The sequence below is a fragment of the Nothoprocta perdicaria genome, unplaced genomic scaffold (assembly GCF_003342845.1).
Source record: "Nothoprocta perdicaria isolate Ctin4 unplaced genomic scaffold, notPer1 scaffold_116, whole genome shotgun sequence".
In the NCBI taxonomy this organism is placed as follows: domain Eukaryota; kingdom Metazoa; phylum Chordata; class Aves; order Tinamiformes; family Tinamidae; genus Nothoprocta; species Nothoprocta perdicaria.
The window spans coordinates 1,668,906-1,688,889 of NW_020454272.1; the positions used below are offsets into that span (position 1 = coordinate 1,668,906).

At 40.3% G+C, this 19,984-nt stretch overlaps 1 protein-coding gene across 2 annotated transcripts in view; it reads left to right on the plus strand.

Annotated features, from left to right (window-relative positions):
- Positions 1-18,391, plus strand: part of NR1H4 (nuclear receptor subfamily 1 group H member 4) — a 34,172-nt gene extending 15,781 nt beyond the window's left edge. Inside the window, exons 4-10 of one of the 2 annotated variants that reach the window (XM_026053473.1) lie at positions 161-313; positions 4,338-4,471; positions 4,969-5,067; positions 5,975-6,074; positions 7,484-7,630; positions 16,648-16,761; positions 17,901-18,391. In XM_026053473.1, coding sequence (XP_025909258.1) covers positions 161-313; positions 4,338-4,471; positions 4,969-5,067; positions 5,975-6,074; positions 7,484-7,630; positions 16,648-16,761; positions 17,901-18,139 — 986 coding nt within the window. In that variant the 3' untranslated portion in view covers positions 18,140-18,391. The remainder of the gene's footprint in view (positions 1-160; positions 314-4,337; positions 4,472-4,968; positions 5,068-5,974; positions 6,075-7,483; positions 7,631-16,647; positions 16,762-17,900) is intronic. The other variant, XM_026053474.1, reaches the window with a different exon arrangement.
- The last annotated feature ends 1,593 nt before the right edge of the window (positions 18,392-19,984 follow it).

Below are 19,984 nucleotides of genomic sequence, written 5' to 3' on the forward strand. Positions count from 1 at the left end.
CCTACAACAGGAAAARTTCAGATTCTCCTCTGAATTTGCTCCATAAATGGTCCCACAATTTATCATGCACAAATGCCAAGGAGATGGAGATGATTTTCAATTTGATTGTCTTGCTACTTTGAACGCTTTCTTTCATCTACATCATTGCTGTGTTGTGCAGGGTTCTTCAGACGGAGCATCACAAAAAATGCAGTATACAAGTGTAAAAATGGAGGCAACTGTGAGATGGACATGTACATGAGGAGAAAATGCCAGGAGTGCCGCCTACGGAAGTGCAAGCAAATGGGCATGTTGGCTGAATGTATGTATGCAGGTATTTCCATCATGTAATCCACGTGTTAAGAGGACACATCAAATACTCTGTCTTTCTGAGTGGGCTGGGTTTATAAGGAGGTATTTTGTGTGTGTGTTAAAGGTTATAAAGGCATCCAAGATGCTACCTGACAAATTGAAGACACATGAAAGATGGTACAAAACACACCTATGGAGGTTTGCCAAAACTACTGCAAAAAAGCAAATATATTAACGAAAGGGTTTGGTCAACGGGCATGGATACAAAGGTTTAAGAGTTGCACAAATAGTGAAGGAAGGACTGTCTTGCCCAAGATGAGAGTCCACTTGAGCAGGAGGGAAAAGCAGGCAGGTGGAGGAAGCTGTCAGGAGTTCCCCATAAAAGAGGAGTTTTCAGCATTACAGAAGCCRGAGAAGGAAAAGTCCCTTTGCTAACATTTCCTGCTCTTTCTGGGGGTTCTCCCTGTCAAATCCTTGCTAGCCAGCTCCACATTTTAGTATTCAAGCAACGCTATTTTTCAGGAAAGAGCAAGACTGCCTTTAGCAGGAAGTTCTGGAGGACTTGCCAGGCATGTGTTCCCAGACCTCACCCAGCAATCATGCCCAGCCTGCGTAGGGCTAGCCCCTTTTTATAGTCTCATTAGCTTTTCTCATGGCACTGTGCCGTTTCCTGCCTTGACAATAGACACATAGGTAGACCTGTCTCCCGAAATGAAGCTGATTGAACTTTAATAATATTTCATAGTAAAGCAAAAACGATATGAAGGCTGACAGCTTATCTACTTCATTGAGYTTCATGTTGGCTCACTTAGAATAGCTGTGATTGGAGAGCAATTTTAACAGGATCAAAACTGCATTTTGGGTAAATCGATTATTTTTGCAAGCTTTCTCCTGAAAACAGTCTACAAACATCTGCTCTTCCGCCTTTCATGAACACGGCTACAAATTATTTTCTTATTGATGGCTCCAATCATTTTAGCATACACGAATGTCAAACCAATTTAGGTTCATACAGGAAATTAATCTACTTGGAATTTTTAATATACTTCTATCCCTCAGTCTGATCACCAGATACTATATTAACTGTTGGTTTTGTGAGAAACAATAAGCYCCATCAATATTGGGAATGCATGCTAGTATAATGTAATTAATCTTTCATTCTGCAAATTGGACAGGCTACMAAGATCCTGAGATATGACATCTTCGCGTGTAATACGCAAATATATAAACAAATGTCACCAGTGCTCAAAGAGCCACTAAGTGTCGGAGGAAAATACCAACCCGCCCCACAGCTACCTGTGGCGTTGATTCCAGATCTACTGTTCCAAAATTTTGATGGTCCAGAATCGCCTGGTTGACACACAACAGCAGAAAACAGATTCACAGAATCACAGATTCACAGAATATTTAAGGTTGGAAGGGACCTCTASAGATCATCTAGTCCAACCTTCCTGCTCAAGCAGGCACACCTASAGCATGTGGCACAKGGTGGCATCCAGGCGGGTTTTGAAGACCTCCAGAGTAGGAGACYCCACAACCTCCCTGGGCAGCCTGTTCCACTGCTCTGKCACYCTMACAGTAAAGAAGTTGCTCCTCACCTGGAGACGGAACTTCTTGTGTTTCAGCTTGTGGCCATTACCCCTCGTCCTATCRCTGGCCACCAGTGAGAACARCTTGTCCCCTTCCTCCCTGCATTCTCCCTTCCTGAACTTATACATATTAATCATATCCCCTCTGAGCCGTCTCCTTTCCAGAGAAAACAGGCCCAGCTCACTCAGCCTCTCTTCATACGAGAGATGTTCCATTCCCTTAATCATCCTGGTTGCCCTTCTCTGGACCCTCTCCAGAAGCTCCACGTCCTTCCTATACTGGGGWGCCCAGAACTGAACACAGTACTCCAGGTGCGGCCTCACCAGAGCTGAGTAGAGGGGCAGAATCACCTCCCTTGACCTGCTGGCAACRCTCCTCCTGATGCAGGCCAGGATCCCATTGGCCTTCTTGGCCACGAGGGCCAAACAACCGATCGCTGAAAAAAAATAGGTCAGCGTAAATAATACCGACTGGGGGCACATGAAACTTTTAAACTGGCCGATCGGTTTCACAAACTGGCATAGAGGAAATAAAAGACAGCGAGCGGTGCTGCCATTTGAGTCCCTGTCTGCAATGGAAACTCCGGGTGGCTCGTGTTGCTCATGACTTAAACATAAGAATGCTCTAAGGTGCAGCAGCACTGAGGGCGTTTTGCAAGCGACTGTTTAATGGCTTTTGAGTAGGAGTGTGCTATGTAATTGCTTTTAGTTCAAGGCAATCTGGGACAGTAAAACATGAAGCTTCTAGTACTATAGAGTATTTATTTGAGAAAAATGGCTAGGAAATAAAAAGTTACCTTGAACTTTGTTTCACTTACTCATTCTGTAGGATTGTAAGTACAAGCGTTGTGGATTCTTTTTTTCTCTGAACAAGGAGGTAAGGTCTTATAAACATTTATGGCATGACTACTCAATAATCCTATTCCTGCCCTTTATACACAGACCATGGAGAGATCAAAATTRCTAAACCTCAGTTTGAGTTGTTTGCTGTGGTTTTCTGCAACTTTCTGGTGTGAAGTTTTTAACTAGAGAAGGCCCTAGTTTTGCCACTCCTTACAGAATTTAATATCCATTTAATAGCTGTTGAAACCTAGCTACATTTCAAGTAAAAATAAAAGCCCATCTCTCACCTGAGTTTTCCAGGTAATTTAAATGGAGTCAGAATAAGATGTCAAGGTATAACTGCAGCAGAAAGCATGAGAAAACCTAGTCTTACTGCTTAAAGCAATGGGTACACTAAATTTTCTCTCAGAAAGTAGTAGGCAGGATCCTAAACTGGTGGAAATCAGTCTGAGTCCATTAACACAAGTAGAGAATGCATCGAGTAATATTGTTTAGAAAAAGAAACATATGCTGTGCAGGAGCACAAATTGCATGTCTCGATTCCAATTATTATCTCCATCATTCCTCTTTCTCTCTTTCAAGGTATTATTTGCAGGTCTTATTTTAATCATGTAAATTTCCTCTTCTTTCAGTGGTTCAGGTAGGTTATTTTATATAGTGCTTAAACAGGAAATTAAAAACATTCACAACGAAATTCACTGTTTTCATGGTATCTTCCTTCACCATCACATACTCACTGAATAAGCCTCTTTTCCTGCTTTGCATTTTCAAAAGCGAAGAATGGGTAGGACACTTGGGGGAAAAAAAACTCTGAACAAACAAAAAAAAAAAAAAAAAGAAGTCCTATGCTGATGGGTTTATTGTTAGATGAATACTTAGCTGTTTACTTTTCCATTTGTGCTTTCTGGCTATCTTCTGCGGGCAGTTTTGGGTACCTATTGTCCCTTGCTTTTGTTAGTAAAAGCAATTTGCTTTCTTTCTTGTATGACATCTACATAAGGACGCTCCCTGGCTCAAGGTACTGAAATGTAGCCTAGAACAAACAAACAACAAAAACAATAACAACAACAACCACTTTCCGTTAGAGCAAGGTAAATTCAACTAAACTGGGGCTTAACTCAGTCCTCTGATGGGCTGAAATGCAAAATATTAAGCCTGACCAGGCAATGTTCTAAATTAATACATTTTCCAGGTACTTTCGCCAGCCAGAGTTACTTCTGAGCCTCAAYGAGCAGCAGTGAGTCTACGCATATAGTGACACTGCAATGACTAAAGCTCTGGAAGCTTCTTCTAAGGGGACTTACTATGCACAGAAGTTGCACTAGCAGCCATCCATATTGCTTAAAAATATTGCATTTTGCTTAATAACGGTGGTACCTTTATTAGTGCTTTAATCATTTTTGATGACAGCTTTCCACAGTCCCCACTTAGACTGCTCCGGTTTGGGTTTTGGAGCAGCTGAATGTTTTTTTTCCCGTTTCTTCTTAAATATAATGACACATTCAAGAAATGATGCACTGGTAAGGGAATTTGCTAGTGTAAAGGGCATACATAGGCATGCTTGCGTACTTATTCAGTAGCACACTAAATCAAATTACTGCCTGTGTTTTCTAGGTTTATTAACAGAAATACAATGCAAATCAAAAAGGCTACGGAAAAATGTGAAACAACCTCCAGATCAGACAGTCAATGATGACAACGAAGGCCACGACATGAAACAAGTGACATCTACAACTAAAATATATAGGGTAATAAAATTCTTGTAATAGTTTGTGCAGCACAAATTGTTCGAGCTAAATTTGGCTGGTACAATCCAGGTGTAATTGTATTCTCCCTGGAGTTGTCTGAATAAAGACTTCATCTCCCACATTAACGAAATACCTTGGATATAGAAGTAGCTCCAAGGTTTTTAGTTAAAACTGAGTAGAGCATCCAGAAAATAATTTCTCCATGATATATGTCACATACATACGGGATGGTGAGGTGTGATAAAGTTTGAATAAGCCCAGTTATTTGCCAATAATTTCCTTATTTCTATATACGAACCACATCAACTCATGCAGCTAGAAATATTTAATATATCTTCTCTGTAGAAATTTCTATAGAAGTCTCTCATTGTAAGCAAGCCTTTTGTCTGCTTGGTTTGAGGAAAAAGAAAAGTAAATGTTTTGCCTAAAACAAAAGATGCTAGATCATTTCTGCATAACCGAATTTCATGATGGACTTTTTCTTTTTGCCAGTATAGGAGAAAATAGAATTTACCCCAGAACAGCAAAACCTTCTTGATTACATCATGGATTCCTACAGTAAGCAACGAATACCACAAGAAGTGTCAAAAAAATTAGTAAGTACATTCATTAATTAATTCCTTTTTGAGGTGTAGATGAAGAAAAAGCTGAGAATTACACAGCAGAAGATATTTTTACTCAGCAAAAGTTGTAGGAAGTAGTAGAGCAGACCATGGGTAAAGAACTCACAGTTTAAACATGCTGAAAAGGAAGTAGAATCTCTCTCATTCATTCATAATTAGAACTTTGTTTATCAAACTTAAATGCTACCGAAAAGCTTTTATCTGTCAAAATAGACACTTTCATGACCAGATTATTTTTTCATGATAAGTAGACTTGGCTTTCTGCACTGTTAGCATATGCAATGATTTGAGTTAACCTTTCTACAAAAATGCCAAACTGGAACCTTGAAAATGTTTTAACTTTTTAAAATGAAAATACCAACATTTCATAGGCTTGACTTTTTGCTTAGTTCTCCTTTCTTTTTATTCCTTCTACCTTTTAGAAATTTCCTTTTCCCTTTAAATTTTTCATGGAAATTCATGGTAAAAAGGAAAAAGTTTGGGAAGTGGGAAAAAGAGCCAAGAAGTGTTTAAAATGAATACTGATTTTCTTTCCCAAACCTATCATATTCAATCTTTTTTTTTTCCCCCAAGTTATTTCCCAAGTTGTTACCTTCAAAATATATAAGGAAGGAGTTTGTTGGGGGAAGAGTGACATAACTCATAATTAACTTTAGTTTTTTTTCCACAAGATGTTGAGAAGGCCAAAAATATAACTATACTTAAAAAGGAAGCAGACAAATTCCCAGAGAACAAGCCTATTGGTTAAATATTATGGTGTGTATACATACTTCTACCTCAGGAGTTAGTCAGTAGTTCTTGGTAGTTCTTGTCTTTTGTACTCTCAAATGTGAATAGGCAAAGAATACTAACTTTTTTTTTTTTTTTTTTTTCCCAACAGTTACATGAGGAATTCAGTGCTGAAGGAAATTTTCTGATCTTAACAGAAATGGCTACCAGTCACGTTCAGGTTCTTGTGGAATTCACTAAAAAACTACCAGGTACATATGTGCATCATGTACAATGTGCTCCACTTCTACTGGAGCACATTTTCTTATGGCAAAAGTTTGCTGCCTTCAGTTGCCCTTTGATTGTTGTGAGCAACACAGAAAAATGCTTTCCCCTTTGACACATCTGCATTCTTCAGACCCTGTCTAAAGGAAAGGAGTTAAATTCTACTACTCTGAGACTTGGTGAGATACAAAATGCTCAGGGAAGGAGTTAGGTCACTGGAGAGATTTTATTTTCCTATATCACTGCAGTGCAAAATAGTCTGCCTCAGAATTAGCACTAACACTTGCCAGGCCTTTCTGGACAAGCCTTTCAGTCATGACATCCACTGAATTGTGAGTTGTTATCAAGAACTCGGTCAAATCAGAGTGCCCAGCCTCTATTCTCCTTGCATGGTGTTTAATGGAAACACACTGAATGGAAACACACAGAGGATATTACTAATATCATTATTATTTCCCAAGGGGATCTTACTTCAAGAACAAACATTGGGTATGGTGCAGATTCCTTGTAAGACAAGTCCTACCACATCTTCTGACTGCAAGCMCTGCTGATCGATGCTTTTGTACTGCTTGGGAGAAACAAGGAGTCTGGAGAGAACGTTCAAGCCCTTTAAAGGCCTTTAATGGTTTCTTTCAATGGTCTCCTTCAACAGTCCCTTTGTGGTCCATTGGTCCCTTTGTGGTCCACCTCTAGCCACATAAAAGCCGGTCTCCAGTGAAGCAGAGCTCAGAGCTGGGACTTGTGACCCCAAGCCCTTTTTCTCTGCACTGAGCCACACAGCCAAGCATGGGCAGAGGACATAGACCGAGCCGCCCTCAGAGAGTCTCTTCATGCCCTTTTTTTTTAACAGAAAGTTGTACTGTATTTTTTGATTGTACAAAAGCATCACATGATTTGAAATGGCGGCAGCGATAGGAAAGGGTGCCTGCGATGTACAGAGATCAGGCAATACACTTCTCACCATAGGGCACCTGAAATTAAGAACCTCAACYGTTCTGTAATTCTGTGTGAAATACTAGGTCTTACTTGGCTCTGTGCACTCTCACTCCCAGCAGTCAAGGCTCACTGATACTGCCTTTAAGTGAGACTACTGGCCTGGTTCTTTTCCCCCCAAAGTTTCTTCTGTTGCTCAGGGAGTTTTTTAAATAGATGTCCCTGTGTGGGACAGCACTGTGTGACCTGGGAGCACAGGTGTCCTTCTCATACTAGGATAAGCTCTGCATCCTTGGGATGGGAATAAAGAAAAAGATCAAAGTGCTGCCRTTTTGTCCACATTGAGAAAGTTTCCAGAACACTTTTTGACCCATGTACCTGGTACCTTACATGCCCAACTTCAGGACAGAACATAGTGAAGATTTATTTGCTGCCTCAGTCCTTACTCCTAATGTCTCCCCAGGCTTCCAGACCCTTGACCATGAAGATCAGATTGCTTTGCTGAAGGGCTCCGCAGTGGAAGCGATGTTCCTCCGCTCAGCAGAGATCTTCAATAGGAAGCTTCCTACGGGACATACTGACCTTTTAGAAGAAAGAATTCGCAATAGTGGTAAGTACCTTGTTTAACAAGGGAAAAAACAAACACAGCATTGCAGTGGCGTGCCAGCATTTTGGCCTTGAAAAGCTAGTAAAATTGTTTATTAGCAATGAAATCAGTTTATCTGAATGCTGTTCTTTTTGTGCTAACCARGACAAACCTAATGCAGCTTTCAGTCTAAAGGTCATAAGGTAAAGGTTTCTTCATAARCCACTGCAAGTACTATGAATAACACTATATAAAACTAGTGTATGTCTCTAATGACAAGCATAAAAGAACGATGAAGATGAAAAGTCACCATTTCAAATTATTCAAATAAAATGTCAATATTTATGCTTGCATAAATACTGTAAGAAAAAAAAATTAAAAATAAGAGCCATTCAACATTACTGTGGGTGATGGAGGGGAAATATCTGATCAGTGTTACAAAATGAATCAGAGTGCATAAGGTGCATAGACCAACTATAATTGTAACGGGACAATTGCAACTAGAGTACGTTTCCAGTAGGTCTTCTGGTTCTTAAGATCCCTTAAAAGTTCATTTGCGGTGGTAGATTTTACTGCTTTTGCACGTAAGTCTTAGTTATAAAAGTTGAATGAGGCTGSATACTGTTAATTGCTTAGAGCAGGAAGAGCAATGTCTCGTACTGTTAGGTGTTCTCTGTCCTCCACTGATACAATACTGAATGTTTTGCCTTCTTCTGAATTGACCAGCAGTCTTATCCACCCCTTAGCCACATAACAACAGAAATTCAGATGTAATAAAATATTAAACTACATAAAACTTATAAAAGAGTCCATCCGTCATAGTCAGGCTCTGCTTTGATTCCAGCTTCTGGCCTTCCTTGCAAACAGTCAGAAGGTAAGAAGGTAGGTTAAGCCATAGGCCATGGAAATGAGCTTGAACCAACCACTCATTTCTGAAGCTCCTAAAATCAATAGTGTGGAGTCTCATGGATACATAACTGTGCCAAAAATTACCCTGAAAAGTGGACAGGAAATATTGGAATAAGTTATTTCCTAAGGTTATCGATTTCTTTTGACTTAGCATGCTCATTTATAGTTAGAATTTGTGTGTGTGTGTTGGGGGGAGGTTAGAAATATTTTATATTTCTTTTGTTTTGATTTATTATGAGATGCCATTATTTGAGGCTCTAGAAATGGTGACTTTGAGAGAATACAGAAAAAGGAGTGAGAATCTACCTGCATTTAGTGAGGATGCACCAGAGCTATWGGGTAGAAGATGAGAGAGCCCAAACCAACAGGATGTCTCAGGATGTGTGTAAAGGTGGGATGAACCAGCTGAAAGGAAGGTCTCAATGGTGGGGTGGCAAATGAACACCAGGAGAGTTTCAGTATGAAATATTTGACACCAAAGAAGGTGCAGAAGCAGGAAAAGCAATTGCAGACATTGCAGGCTATGTCCTCAAAGGGCGTGAAGTGAGTCTGATGACTTCTGTGTTAGGTTCTGCATGAGAAATGTGTATCAAGGAGGCCAGAGATCCTTCCTAGAACATTGGCTTAAACTGTAATGGATAAGAATGTTTTCATTAAGAGATTTCCTACTGGAATATAGCCTAAATTTTTGATAAAATTTTGTCCCGGACAAATGAATCCACATGAATGCATCATTACTGAAAGCCTCTGCTCCTCTAATCTATTCAGTGAAGTCAAGGTATCAACTGTTAATAAAAAAATACTTTGATCCAGAACATTACACAAACCATTACGTTATATCAATTAAATTTATTTTTACTTACATTTTTAAAATAATCATTAATTCTTTCCTCTTGACTGTTGAGTCAATACCATTTTTTTAAAGTTATTACTGGACTTTTAGATAACATTTCATACTATGACATGACTAGGTGGAATATGACATTATATCCTGGAGTAATACTACCGATGTGTCATGAAATAAATAAAAAATACTAGAATCTTGTGAAGAAGAAAGCTTTAAAACAAGTTTAGTTTTCAAACATTTTTCTTCTACAGCAAGATTTCCTGTAATTCTTCTTTTTGGAGAGGAAAAAAAAATCAAGGTAAATTAAAAATGAGTTCTGGATCAGAAAACAAAACAAAACCGGGTTGCACAGTTCTCAGGAAATGGAGCACTTCGATGACCTTTTTTTAGTGTGTGTATATATACACATATGTACCATAGTGCTCATGGAAAAAGGCTCTCTGAAAATATCTTCCCTCAAACCATGTTGAAGTTRGGGACATAAGAAGAAACACTGCTGTTAGAATCTCTCCTTCCTTGTATCACAGAAGGATAATATTGTATTAGCCAGCTTACTTTCTGGGGGCTGCATTTTTATTCCCTCCATTACTATCTATAATAGGAAACAATTCTCTTTCCCATGAATTTTATTTCTGTGCAAAACTCAAGCCCAGTCAAAAACATTTTCCTTCACTGCACTTTAGGGGTCTGTGATAGAAAATAACAAAAGAAGCTAATAAACCCTTGCACTTTTAGCAGTGTTAACTCAACTGCTGCTACTAAGGTTCTTAAACTGTTTGTGCTGCCACAGAGCCCAGAAGTCCCTCGGGATGAGCAGCCTCTTCTTCTGGACTGAGGTTACCCAGTAGTGACCACTGCATGTTTTCGTTTTGACTTTATGGGACTGTATTGGTGCAATTTCTCTGCATGCTTTACCTTAGTGTACAATACCTTTTAGAACTATTCATTAAGGACATTTGAAACATTTCAAATCAGAAAAAAATACCTATCACTGAAACACCTTATTTTCTGTGATAGAAATTGTGGCTATTTTCAGTTGTCTTGAGCTTAAACAAATTAAAAGAAAGGCAGCCAAATTCCTCTGTGGTTGTTGCTTCTATATGCATCTCTGTTCACATCTCTGCAARTTATTGGACACACCACAAGCGCTTAGAGTTGAAATACAGCAGCCTGTTCCAAATTTGATATTAGAATAGAAGCTTTAGCAACCTCCTCAAGTCCTAAATTGCAAGGACAGATTCTGCTAAAAAATGCAGCTGACCATTTTCATGTTATGGACTTGGGCAAGAGGTAATTTGGACAAATAAGATTAAACCAAAGTTAGAAATGAAGAACAATCCAAGACAACTAGGCATAGATGTGGCAATAGTTTTCTATTACTTTTCCGTAGACCCCACTCCTGGCAAACTATGCAATAAATAACAGATAAGCAAGACCAAGTTGAGCAAAATGAAAAACCCTGCAAATGTAACACCCAGGAGTAGAGGAAATGCAGGAGTAGTTGGACAGGAGTTTAGAAGTCAAACTTAAAGATAATGAATAAAGAAAAAAAAATCAAGAAAAAAAAATTAAGAAAAAAAAAATCAAGAATATCCATGGCTCCTAATGAAGTCCTGAACACTGTCAGACCAGCAGCCATAAAAGTGTTCTATAGTCAGAACTTTTGTCCACATATTTCATGTGGAGGCAAATGTCTGAGTGTCACGTAGCTCCTATTGACGTATATATCCATAAAATCAGAGGGGAGGTGGGGAACCTGCCTGAAAGGCTCAAGCTGTCCAACATTTTGTCACCTGTCACCATGTCCACTTGGAAGCTGCTCTCTTCTATTAATATTTATGCCTTTCCCCATTCTGACTGTATGGAACTGAAATTTTTGCCTGACAAAGRAGCCAGAGATGTGGTGGTGATGACCTTTGAGTATTACCAGCATTCATTTTTATTCTCATGCTGATGTGGTCCATTTTTATTTATTAGTCTGAGCATTTTGCATAAGTCCTTGTACATCTCAATGACTTGCCTTTGTTTGTGCCCTTACGGGCATTCTACATAAGGTGTTATGAAAAATCTTTTATTAGTGGCTCCCAAGATTGAAATCCTCTCCTACACACTCTAATAATGAGATTTACTAGGAAACACAGACGTTTTATTTCATATTAATGAGAGCTTGTGCCACTTACTTACTCATCTTATTTGAGGCTTCACTACGCATATACCACGTTGTCACTGATGGATTCATTCTGCGAGAGATTGACATCCTAGTAATCCTATGCTAGTTTCTTTCTGTCACTTTTAGAGCAAAATCTCCTAATTTTTAGCAGTACTATAATGTTTTTTAAAACACTGCTGAAGTGCCAAATATCTTTTCAGTGAGCTTTTATATCTTTTATACCTTGTAGTCTAAATACACCTGCTTTCCTGCAGGGTTGAGAGCCACATTCTCTGATTCTTTTTCTTTAGCTGATTGCAGTATTGGGGAATAAGTTACCATGTAATGGGAACACAGATGGAAGAAATTGGTTTTAGATTTTCAGTTGGTAGCAGGATACAGCAAGAGACTTGTGCAACCAAGGGCAAAATTTGGCACAGGAGCAATGGACATTGAAACTCTTTGGCTACTTCTGCCTTTTACTATTTAATTATCAGTCTGGAGTCACTGTTGTGTTGGAAATCTCATTGTGCTGGGTTTGCTCACAGGGAGGATCCAAATGAAACGTTCTCCATTCTTGAGTCCAAATCATCTAAGGGGGAGAAACCCARCATCTAGCTGCTTGTTTCTAAACATCCCTGCATGCCACAGATGTGACCCTCCAAATGGCCACATGCATTCACACGTGGGAAGGAGACGTTTACCTTAGTGTGACTCTGGGCCAAATCCTAGCATCCAGTCCAAAGCCTTTAGAAAGCTGGACCTCTTCAAATCACAGAGCACAGCAAAGAGGTATTTTTATACAGACCTGTATACGTATCTCCAGAGTTAAGTTATACACATGAAAATGAGAGCAGACGTCAAAGGACAGAATCTCTTTTATTTCTGCTTAAGCGTGTTTCTTCTCGCCTGACCTCTGAAGATCATTAGCCCAAGGCAGCRTGGATAGCTCTGCTGTGTGTCAAACTGCATCTCTCTCCTGCCTACACACACCACGCCACTGCCGAAGGGCAGGATAGGGCAATATTATCTTTGCCCTCCTTGTAGGACTTCCTCTTTGCAGTGATGTCTCCATGGAGGTCTTACTAAGTGAGACCGAGTAGATGCTTTTTAGCTATCCTGCYTGTGAGTTCTCCTTGGCATGCGCTAACCTCTTATTTACATTGATTGGCTTGGAAGAAGCTAAAGGAGATAAGGGCAGGTGTTCTGGTGCAGTCTCTTCACTGGACAGATTTGCCCCTTTTGGTTGCCTTACACAAACAGGGCAGATTTGGCCCATGTTTGAAGGGCCATTGGTGCATTTAAATAGACTAGAAAACAGTGCTCGTAACAAAAACCTTGCAACATTGAAAACAGCTCCGGCAGATGAAACACTGTGAAAGATAAGCTCTAATTTTGTGAGTAATTAATATACTTTGTTTTCATAAAACAGCTGCTAATATGCCCTTGGTTTAATATCCACAGGCACCTCCGTGTTTATCAAGACAAAAGATCTCATATTCACCATACAATGCTAGTTACTGTTAATTAGCACTTATTCACAAGATTTCCTMTTGCAATAGATGAGTCAGTTCTGCTTTACTGGAAAAAAAATATGAGACGTGTCAAAAAAAGTGACAAATATCGATATCACAGTAAAAAATGTCTATTCTGGCTTAATCAGGTATTTACTTAAGGCCTGAACCTGCAAAACTTATGAAAACAAAGACCCTGTTGCTTTTAGTGAGAAATCATAGGAAAAAGTCAAAGTCTAAAAGAGTGATGTGTCTTAAGCTACAGATATGAATGAAGTTCTGTAAGAAGTAATGAACACTGGATGAATAATGCACACAGTCCCACACCTGCTCCAGTGTAARGCTGCAAAGCCATAGTGAGCAAAGCCAGTATTCCCAGTATTTCCAGCCTGGGGTTTGCAGCCAAGCACCCATTAACCTGCTGAAGTCAATTAAATGGTCTGCAGTGTCTGCAGGAGGTGACAGTGGTGGGGGGCAGAAATCTGCCTCTTTTGGAATAACCCACAATGAGACACAAAGCAGGGATGTGTTCTCCCTGCTGTCACCCCAGAAGCAAAATGTTGGGAGCTTTTGTGAAAAAAAAAAAAAAAAAAGGTGAAAAGGATCCATCAGAGAAGCCAAGCAGGAAGTTGTGCTATTTAACACACTACAGGACAGTGTGCCTGGCAAAGCTAAGTAAAGGAAGTCAAACAAATATAGCCGACTTGTCTGTTCCCTTTGAGGCCAGAAACACTTTGCAGCTGTATTCGAATTCATTTTTCACTTTTGGAGTCTGGTTCATAACAGTGACATTTGAACAGTGACATAATTCATTTCTCATCTAGCCTTTCCAGTGCAAATAACGAATCAGCCTTAGGTCAAAATCTGAATTGAAGTGACAACATCTCATACAGTAGATAAGGTAAAATGGAAGAACCATAAGTGTCTGTTTTCTTTTTTTTTTTTTTCATCCTGATGGAGCTTATTAAAGCCAAACTAATCACAATTACATTAGAGAACAGCCCCCTCTTGTGATGAAACCAGTTCGTATCATCTGTTAATGTAGAATGATGAAATATCAGGGGAAAACCAGCAGAGAGGGGAAGAGGCAGAACTACCAAGTTCCAACCAAGAAGACATGCCATTATGCCAGTTCTAAAACCACTCATTTTGAAAGGTTTTGTTCACAACAGTCTTGTGACTCTTACCTATCTAAAAGTTTCAAAACTCTATTCATTTTAGCAACAACGGCAAGYATCTGTTGTATTGCTATAGCATCATGTTTTTGCTCTTGCACCTCTTCTGTTCTCTTTCTGTTTGGATTACAGTAGTTCAGAGAAGCACTCTATATTTTCATTTCCTCTCACATACTCATTTTTTTTTGCCCCATTTGCCCATGATTTTGTTTCCTGTAAGCTTTTCAAGGCAAGMACTGTTTACTACACATTTATACAGTGCCTGACACAGTGAGGACCAGTATTAAGTCTTCCCCATCCCATTCCTCATTATCTTGAATCCCATTCACCCATCTTGAATCTATCTGAATCTATTCACCATTATCTTGAATCTATCTATCTGAGGAGAAGGCTGAGAGGGGATCTGATTAATATGTATAAGTACATGAAGGGTGAATGTAGGGAGGAAGGGGCCAAGCTCTTCTCAGTGGTGGCCGCTGACAGGACAAGGGGTAAWGGGTGCAAGTTGCAACACAGGCAGTTGCATCTGCYTGTGAGGAAGAACTTCACTGTGAAGGGTGACAGAGCCCTGGAACAGGCTGCCCAGGGAGGTTGTGGAGTCTCCTTCTCTGGAKGTCTTCMAAACCCGTGCTCTGAGTGTCCCTGCTGRAGCAGGGAGGTTGGACTAGATGATCTCTAGAGCTCMCTTCCAACCTTAACCATTCTGTGATGCTGTGATCTTTTTCATTCCACTTCTGTTATATTGCTAGTAGGGCTTGTGGAGCTGAAAACTGACCTGACCCTCTCCCACCAACAAAAATAAAAAATAAAATAAAAAATAAAAAATAAAAAAAGAACAAAAAATCAAATGATGAGCAGGAGAAACACAGACAGTGAGCCTTAGTCACAGCCCACTTCCTTCCATTTCGTGCCAGCTGTCAAGATGATGGTGCTCAGCAGTGAGGYACCTTGGAGCAGGAGATCTAAAAATATCCACAGTTTGTCTTGGCCTTTWCACAAGTCACTGTTGTGCTCTTCATTTTCAAAACGGGAATTCTTCTGCTAAGCTGTCGAGTTCTGCTGAGCTTTCTTTCTCTCCTTCAAATTTCCACATTCTTTAAGACCTTAGTTCATCATATTTAGTTATAAGGAACTTCAGCACTGATTTCTACTGATTCATTGAGTCAGTGAATTCTGAGTCAGAATCAAGGCAAAAAGTGATGTGTTTTTGGTTAAGTCAAGTGACCCCCTCGTGTCTCCTTTTCGTTGATCTGCATCCGCTGARTTTCATTTTGAATTTCCCCTATTGGTGGCACTCCAAATCTCACAGCAACATTTAACTACCACTCCTGGCTTCAGCTACAGCAATGCAAGGTTTAATTCCAGAATGGATTAAAATTTCAGAGAGTAAAATGATAAGAAAWCATATGTCGCTCATTTGGGGCAACAGAGGAAGTTGTTCCTTTAATCCTAAGAAAGGCTGAAAGACTTTTCATTGCAGAAAACTTGATTTGAACCTCTAAACCTTGTAGGGGTGCCCAAGAGATGCAGATGACTGCTTTGGACAGTCTCATGGTTGCTCCAAGCCACTCTGATTCTGCCACCACTGAATTGAAAGAAAAAAAATATATATATATATATTTTTTATATATATATATAAAAACAGTTGTCACAGGTTCTGCTTCTCTTTTACACGAAAGATTACAGTGGAATACATCCTTAATTTAAGGCTAAGTAAGAACATCGTGACCTGATGACAAAGTCAGTAGGAGGAAGCTCCATTGGTGTTCCCCAGTTCAGTAACCCAAAGGATTTTGCCCGTGGTAAAAGAACCACATGATCCCAACTTCAACGGGGCTGCATTCTCATTATTTATGGCCCTCTACTTCATAATACACAAGTTTATGCTGGAAGGTATAAGTAGTTGCAAGCAAGTTGAGCTTGGACTACAGGTAATCCTAGATCTGGCTGAAGTTTCAAGCAAAATGAAAGGAGCAATTAAGTTTCTTTATGGAGACAACTGAAGCAACTGCCCAAGGCACTTAGCTGTACAACGAAGCTGAGATGGAATTAAGCCGTACACCCCAAGAAGTTTCTACATACTTGGTGTGACCATAAGGAACATAGGGATTGCTGGCAAACTGGGCACACTGGAAATGGAAGATGACTTGGAATAGCAGCAGACAGGACTAAAACACATATGGGACTTATCCTGAAGAGTACAGAAGGACCTGAAAGACTTGGAAATTGTGCAAAGAGAAATTGCCCGTGATTGCCTCTTTCTCCTGTATTCTGGAAAACAGGGATGTGCTTCTACTTCTGTAACTACTTCTGTTACATCAGACCAGTAAATTTCTCCCAGGAACACAAATGGACAAAGCTCCAAATATTAAACAGTTGCAGTGGCAATCAACCACATTATTTGCTTAATCAAAAAAAAAAAAAAAACTATCACTTTTTTCCCACAGGTATCTCAGATGAATTCATAACTCCCATGTTTAATTTTTATAAAAGCATTGGAGAGCTGAAGATGACACAGGAAGAATATGCTCTGCTCACAGCAATAGTTATCCTGTCTCCAGGTAATTTCTAATTCAGTGCCAGTGGTTTTGGAAAGAAAATATTAGGTGTGTGACTTGAGAAGTGTTCTACGTACAATATGTGAGCATACATGCTTACTCAGTATATTCAGTAGTTAAACCAGAAAATCAGTATCTTTAGAAGTTAAAATAAGCAAATGAATCCAAACTCCACCTGGTTTTGTATCCAAAGATGAAAGTGTCAAAGCACCAGCTTAAAGAACTGCTAGTACCTTAGTGCTGCTCAGCACAAAGGGCTCCCTGTTTCAGAAAATTCCAGAAAGCCACAATTTTACAACTACACTTTATTGTAAAATTTTCATTTTCTACGGGAATTTGGGAAATATGGAGATATTGTAGTGCCTCAAGCAGTTACAAGAGAAGAGAAGCCTTGATGGTTCAGGACATAAGACAGCTACTAAGGTTTTCATATAAGGTTTTATGGAAGATGGGAAAAGTTAAGCAATTCCATGCCCCTTGGAGCCAGTGCTGCTCAGGAAAAAAAAATGTACACTAAAAGTTTCTAAAATTTCTAAAATTTCTAATGAGTAAGAATCTCATCCTCATCTTCTCCTCCCAAATACCCAGGCACATACTTAGATAAGAGTAAAATAAAATAGTAAGCATTTTTCTAACAAAAAATGGGATTTCCCATGAGGATCAAGATGTTTGATTTCTTGCTGGTGACCTATATGCACAATCTGCTCAATTTTCCCTCTACTTCTGAATTTATGCTGTGCTGCTAAGCTGTTGCAATGCACTGTAGGACATACCCAGGTGCACAGCCACACTGGCAGATGACAGGACAATGCACAGAGACATTTCTGCTTCAGTTTTTGAGGCTGAAAGCTCTTCCTAGCTAGAAGTGAGAAGCTTGCATAAACCCAACCTTGAGCCAAAATTAGAATGTTCCCTTTTGTTCCCCCTTAAAGTTCCCTTTTGTTCCCATTTTTGTTCCCTATAGCTTGTTAAAAAAAARRAAAAAAAAAAAAAGGAAAAGTATTTTTGGTAGATATGAATATCACTGCCTACAGAGGTGAGAATAAGCACATACCATAGCCTGAAATGAAAACATTTACACTGAATCAGAGCATATATATGCATATATTGCCTAATTAYTTCTCTTTTAAAACTATAACTAGACCGACAATACATAAAGGACAGAGAATCTGTGGAAAAGCTTCAGGAACCCCTCCTGGATGTCCTCCAGAAGTTCTGCAAACTTCACCACCCGGATAACCCTCAACACTTTGCGTGTCTACTGGGYCGCCTTACGGAATTACGGACATTCAACCACCACCACGCAGAGATGCTGATGTCGTGGAGAGTGARCGATCACAAATTCACACCTCTCCTCTGTGAGATCTGGGATGTGCAGTGATGGATAGGTCTTTTTTTTAAGTTTTACTTTAGGATAACTAACTTTTTAAAGGACCACAAAGCATTTACTTTAATAGGAAAAAAAATATTCCACACTTAAGTTTTCTTTACTGCATTTTTATAGAAACATGCCATGAATGCATGAGTCATTTTGCTCATTACAACAGCATATTGTACAGTTATCAGATTTTCATATGTGAATATAACTTCCTCTGTATTTATATTCTTTGATCAGGAAGAATCCTAGTCTTCCCAGCATTTCCTCAGAGAAACCTTACTAACTCCTTCTGCAATTAAACTGACAGCATTTGCAAAATGCACTTGTTCCTCTAAAAAAAAATGCAGGGGGGAGGGCAATGCAGGTTTCTATTAATATTTTTTTTCATTGGAATGTTCTTGTGCTTGGCCTTCATTAACRAATAAATGCCAAATATTATATACTGTAATAAAGCAGTTGAAATGATCAAAGCAAGAGTCACTTGCTGTTTAATTGTGAAATGTGTTTGTGTAACATGTACGAGAAGCTATTTCTTCATGAGATGAAAAATCTCCCCTTTCATGAAACAAACATGAAATTTAATTTGCATTAATATTTCAACATAAAAACTACACAATATCTATACTTTGCACATCACAGGATATTTTACTTCACATGAGGCTGTGCCACACGGGCTCTGCAACAATATTTGGGTGTTTGTGGTCAACAGACCCGAAAAACACCCAGTAACACCCTGGCCCTGACTGAAGTGTAAGAGCTTCCACTTAGTTTAAGGATGACKTTAAAGAGCTGCTGCTGAGTTTAAGGAGAAATCCTTATTTCTCTAAGAAATTAATTACTAGTTCACTATATCTCATAGCMTTGGCAATGCCCAAGAAGGCATTGCAAAAACTAACAGCTATATAAATTATTTTTCTCTTCTTGTCTTTGTTTTCTGTGCTCTGTGACTTCCAGTGTTTTCAATGGTATTTTGGTGTTTTCAGTACAACCATTTCAATGACGGGAGGCAAACTGCATGAAAACAGCTCAGCCCTCTCACCGTGGCCCGTTGCCTGCACAGCAGAGCGCAGAGCAGACACTCAGCTACAGGCCCACGCAATGGGAACACCATCAGATCGCCCCCAGAGCTCCCCAGCCCGTTTTCCGGCTCTTTTCACCCAACAAATCCCCCGCGGCTGCGTCACTCTCCCTCAGATAGCGCCTCCCGCTCGCTTCACCTCGCTGGCTCCGCCCCGCCCCGCGGAGGCCCCGCCCCGGAGGGCGCTGATTGGCCCTTTCGAACGGAGCSGCCGGCGCGGCGCGGCGCGGGTGGGGGCGCCGTGGTGCGCGGCGCGGGACGGAGGCGGCTGCCGGTGAGTGCCGCGGGTCCCGGCGCTGGGCTCCGGCCCGGGGCTGGGGGGACGGGTATGACCCCGGTCCCCCGCAGCCGCTGCAGTATCGGGCAGCCGGGTGCGGGCGAGGGGTCCGCTCGGTGCTGGTCCCTCGTTTGGGGCAGCCGGGCGCGTTTCCGTGCGTTGCACCAAGTGTCAGTGCTGGGCGTGCGGGGGCTGCGCTCGGCTCCGTAGCGGCGAGTCCCTGTGCTGGGCCGGGACGAGGCGGCGTGAGACGTCCTGAAAACGTTTTTTTTTCATTATCTATTATTTATTTTTATCTTTTGCATTGCGTCTTTCAAGCCAGCCTCCTCTTGCTGCCCTTGGAAGTTTGCCCCGGTGCTCCTGGCTGCTATGCCAGGCGTTCATCCTGCTTTAGCAACCTGCCAAAAAGAAAAAAAAAAATGAAAAAGAAACTGGCTCCTTTCTTTTTTTTTTTTTTTTTTTCCCCAAATGTTGGCCCTGCTCCAGGGATGCC